The sequence below is a fragment of the Sus scrofa genome, chromosome 14, assembly GCF_000003025.6.
Source record: "Sus scrofa isolate TJ Tabasco breed Duroc chromosome 14, Sscrofa11.1, whole genome shotgun sequence".
Taxonomy (NCBI): Eukaryota; Metazoa; Chordata; class Mammalia; order Artiodactyla; family Suidae; genus Sus; species Sus scrofa.
The window spans coordinates 124,398,859-124,403,069 of record NC_010456.5 but is presented as its reverse complement, the minus strand read 5'-3'; the positions used below and the strand labels follow the sequence as shown (position 1 = coordinate 124,403,069).

Genomic DNA, 4,211 nt, shown 5'->3' with positions numbered 1-4,211 from the left:
ATTATCACTGACCCCTTAAAGACACACGGTACATAATCTTTTTTTGTGCTTCATTGGTATTTATTGCACATGGACCAATTCCTCACATAGTAGTTAGTTGCACCAGAGTATAAATACTTGGCAAAACACACAGAGGAAAGAGTATTTACACACAAGTGCTAAATTTTACCAGCAGATTCATGTGGGCCCTTGGACATAAAAAAATAATAAAAATATCCTTAAGATAATTATATTTATAATAATGGATACAGTTACAGTACCATGATAAAAGAGTATAAAAAGGTGTTTTTCCCAATAAATCACTAGCTCAATAGCATAATAGACAACAGAAGTAGAGTTTGAACTTTATTTTAGTTTTTAAGATCTGCCCCCACCCCACCCCGCCCCTGCTAAAAAATATTTAATTTCTTTTTGTGCAAGTAACATCTTCTGTGGGTTTTACAATTCCTAATACTGTGCAAAAATGCCACTTCGAATCATGCCTTTGTTTTGTTTTTACCCGCATGTGCAGTAATCTGAATTATTTCCTTTTTTTTTCTGTCCTGTCTTCAATGGACAGAGTCACATGTCACAGAGGCTCAGCGCCTAGTCCTCCCAACTAATATTGATACATAAATAAGCTGTTTAATGTAAACAAGTCTCTCTATCTTGCTGTGCAACGTGCACAGTGTGAGGTAGGAACCCCTCAGCCTGACCACGGAGGTGCTCGGGGACAGCCGGCTTGCCCTGCAAAAGGAAAGCAAGGTGAGGCTTGTTCCAAGAATAGCTTACAATTTCCTGAAACTTTGCCTGTATCCTTTCCCTCTGCTTTAAGAACAGGAGAAATCATGGCTCCGGACTTAAAATGAAATTTCTCTGCAAAGCAAACATGTCCTGACACACTGTCCCTCCTTGCTCTCCGGTTGACTGCTCCCGTCCCCGGGAACGGAATGGAAGCCAAGTTGAGACACCTTTTTAAAAACTCTCCTGCTTCTCCCATCCCTTCCCTAGTCTTCGCAGAAAGTGTTAAAAACCACCTGGGGGAATAAAAATCTAAAGATGCATCACACGCACACACAAAAGGAGGACGGACCACAAACAGAGAAAAGAACTCAAGAAAAATGAGCAAGCCACTCTCCCACCCTCCCCAAACTTTCCTTTCTGTGCAGCGGTCCGCGGCTTTTCTGTTTGCCTTAGATGATGCAGACGAGGTTTGCGAGTTCACCTGCTTTCGGTCTCGAGTAAACACAGATCTCCTCATCCCCCGGGAAGCCTTTCGGGGCGCCGGGTTCTCTTCTCTCGGCGCAGAGCCTGCATCCCCGCTGGGGAGGTGGGGAGGGAGCGCTGGGCCCTACACCTTGGATTCCGAGGCGCGGCCCCCGGGGCTCCGCTCGTCCAGGCTCGAGTCGCTGTCAGCTGCCGCCCCGCCGTTATATCCGGCCCAGGGCTCCAGCAGGGGCGCCGGCGGCGCGGCCCCGACGTCTTCTTCGTCGTCGTCGTCGTCCGAGGCGGCCCCGGGCGACGGCGGCGGCCGGGCCACCGCCAGGCAGCCAGAGGCGCGCGGCCCATCCCCGGCGGCCGCGCAGCTCCCGCGGGCGACCCGGCGCGCGCAGCAGAGCAGGCGCTGGAAGGCCTTGCGGAAGTCAGGGCTGCGGCAGTAGATGATGGGGTTGAAGGCCGAGTTGGCGTAGCCCAGCCAGTTGAAGAAGACGAAGAGGCGGTCGGGCACCAGGTCGCGGTGGAAGGCCTTCACCACGTTGGCCAGGAAGAAGGGTAGCCAGCAGAGCGTGAACACGCCCATGATGATGCCCAGCGTCTTGAGCGCCTTCTGCTCTCGCAGGGCCACGAGGCGCGAGGGCCGCCTCTTGCTGGTGCGCCCGTTGGCTACCGGGGCTGCGGCAGCGGCGGCAGGGAGCGGGGACCCGGGCGAGGGCGCGGGCGAGGGCGGCCGCGCGGGGCTGCCGAGAAAGCGGCGCTCGCAGCTGTCGATCTTCTTCACCTGCTTCTGGGCCTCGCGGAACACCCGCAGGTACACGAAGGCCATGATGCACAAGGGCACGTAGAAGGAGACCACGGACGAGGCGATGGCGTAGGCCCTGTTGGTGACGAAATCGCAGCACTTGGGGTCGTTGTAGCAGCGGCGTGCCTCGGCACCCTTGTCCCGCCACCAGTGCATGAGGATGGGCAGGAAGGACACCAGGGCCGAGATGGCCCACACGGTGCACACGAGGGCCCGTGCCCGCGCGCGGGTCAGCAGGCTCTGGTAGCGAAAGGGCGACGTGATGGCGAGGTAGCGGTCCAGGGCGATGACACACAGGGTCTCGATACTGGCCGTCACGCACAGTACGTCCACCGACGTCCAGAGCTCGCAGAAGAAGGAGCCGTACTCCCAGCGGCCCCACACCACGATGGTGGCCCCGAATGGCACCACCAGCAGCCCCATGACCAGGTCGGCGCTGGCCAGGGACATGATGAAGAGGTTGGTGAGCGTCTGCAGCCTCGGCGTCTTGGCGATGGCCACGATCACCAGCACGTTGCCCGCCACGATGAGCAGCACGATGAGCGCCATCAGGAGGCCCATGCCAGCCGTCCACTGCTGCGACAGCTGCACGGATCCCTCGCTGGCTGGGGTCAGCAGCGAGGCGGGAGGGGACGCAGGCACCAGCAGCCGCGCCGCGGTGGCCGCGCCGTCGGGGAGCGGCGCGGCGGATGACAGGTTGCAGGGCTCGGAGGCACCCAGGGCGAGCGCCCCCGCGCCCATACCGAGCTGCGGAGGCCGGGGGCGGGGGGTGTGGCGGAGTTGGGCCGCGGTCGGGGAACCCCCCCAGAGGCCCGGGCGGCGGGGCGCGACGAGGGAGGTCGCGGCCAGGTCAGGGCAGCCGCGGCGCGGGGCCGGAGGCATGGGCGCAGGGCGCCTTCCCCGCCAGAGCTGTGCGCTGTCGCCGCCGCCGCCGCCGCCGCTGCTGCTGGAGCCGCTGTCGCTGCTGGAACAGCTGCCGGGACCTCAGCATGTTTCTGAGCGCGCGGAACCCGCAGCCCCGGCACCCAGCACCCACCCCACCCCGCTCCCACTCCCACTCCCTGGAGCCAACCCCCGGGGCCTCGCGTCAGGCTATTGCAGCCAATCCGAGCGAAGGCACGCCCCGATCTGGTTCTCCCCCCCCCCCCCGCGCAACTCCCCTCACCCCCTCCCCGCCCCCGGCGGTTCAGCAGCTCTGGGGAGTCCGGAGGAGATCGCCCAGCGAGCGCCGCCTCGGCGCCCGCGGGTTCCTGCGCTCGCGCCCCTCCCTGAGCTCGCTAGTTCTAGCGCCCAGTTCCCCTCGGCCCCCTACTGCGCCTGGTTCCCACCCTGTCCCCTTCCACAGCCCCCAATCTCTCCTTTCCTGCGCCTCCGGCGTTTGGCTCCCTCTTGCGCCCCAGCTTAAGTAGCCACCCCTTTACCTCCAGTGCGCAGTTTCCCCGCAGAGCAGAGCGCGCGTTTCCTTTAGCGGCGGGGTGGGGACCTTGGTGTTCTCCAAGCGCCAGAGCGCCTTGCACCGTCTGCCTGCTGGGGTTGAAGGAGTCTGCTGCAAGATTGTTTCTCCTGTTGGGCTGCCTAGTAGGCTGTGTGTAAAATCCTTCCCCCGTCAGGAGGGGACCCAGCCAGCCTGCGCCCTGCCAGCTCGGGGGATCAGAGGCGGGTGTTAGCGGTTAGAGGAAACTTTCCAGCAAGCGCCTTGCTAGAGCAAACCGCGCATCTGTCAGGGACGCTCTCTGGGAGCTATTTTTTGCAAGAAGCTTCTGTGGTTCCAGTGCAGCAGATGCGGGAAGGATGGGGACGTTTGTGCATCTGACAGCTAATGCTGAAGACCAGTTGGAAAAACACACTTCTCAGTCCCAGCTGATGGTTGTGTGAGTGTGACGCAACAGTGTGTCGATAATGTGGAGAGCGAGGCTTAAGGAAACACGAATGTTAAGGTAAAGTAAATGACACTGTCACCAAGAAAGAACACATTTAATTACATTTCAGACTTTTCACCTTCAGTAATAACACTTGGATGTGGTGTTTTATTATTCACATGATTTTATCATTTGAGCTGAGTCGATGCAAACAAAAACGTACGTTCGTTTTGGTTGACATAATGAGTTGAGATTTATTTCTGGGTCTGCTGGGTTGTTTTCTCCTTTGCCCAAGTTCCCAGATTCTGAGAACTCTAGGATTAGTTTCCCAGGGATGAGAGAAGAACACATGT

At 58.8% G+C, this 4,211-nt stretch overlaps 1 protein-coding gene across 1 annotated transcript; it reads right to left on the bottom strand.

Annotated features, from left to right (window-relative positions):
• Positions 1,331–2,740, bottom strand: ADRB1 (adrenoceptor beta 1). The gene is given in 1 exon segment (NM_001123074.1): positions 1,331–2,740. A coding segment is annotated over 1 exon segment (1,410 nt).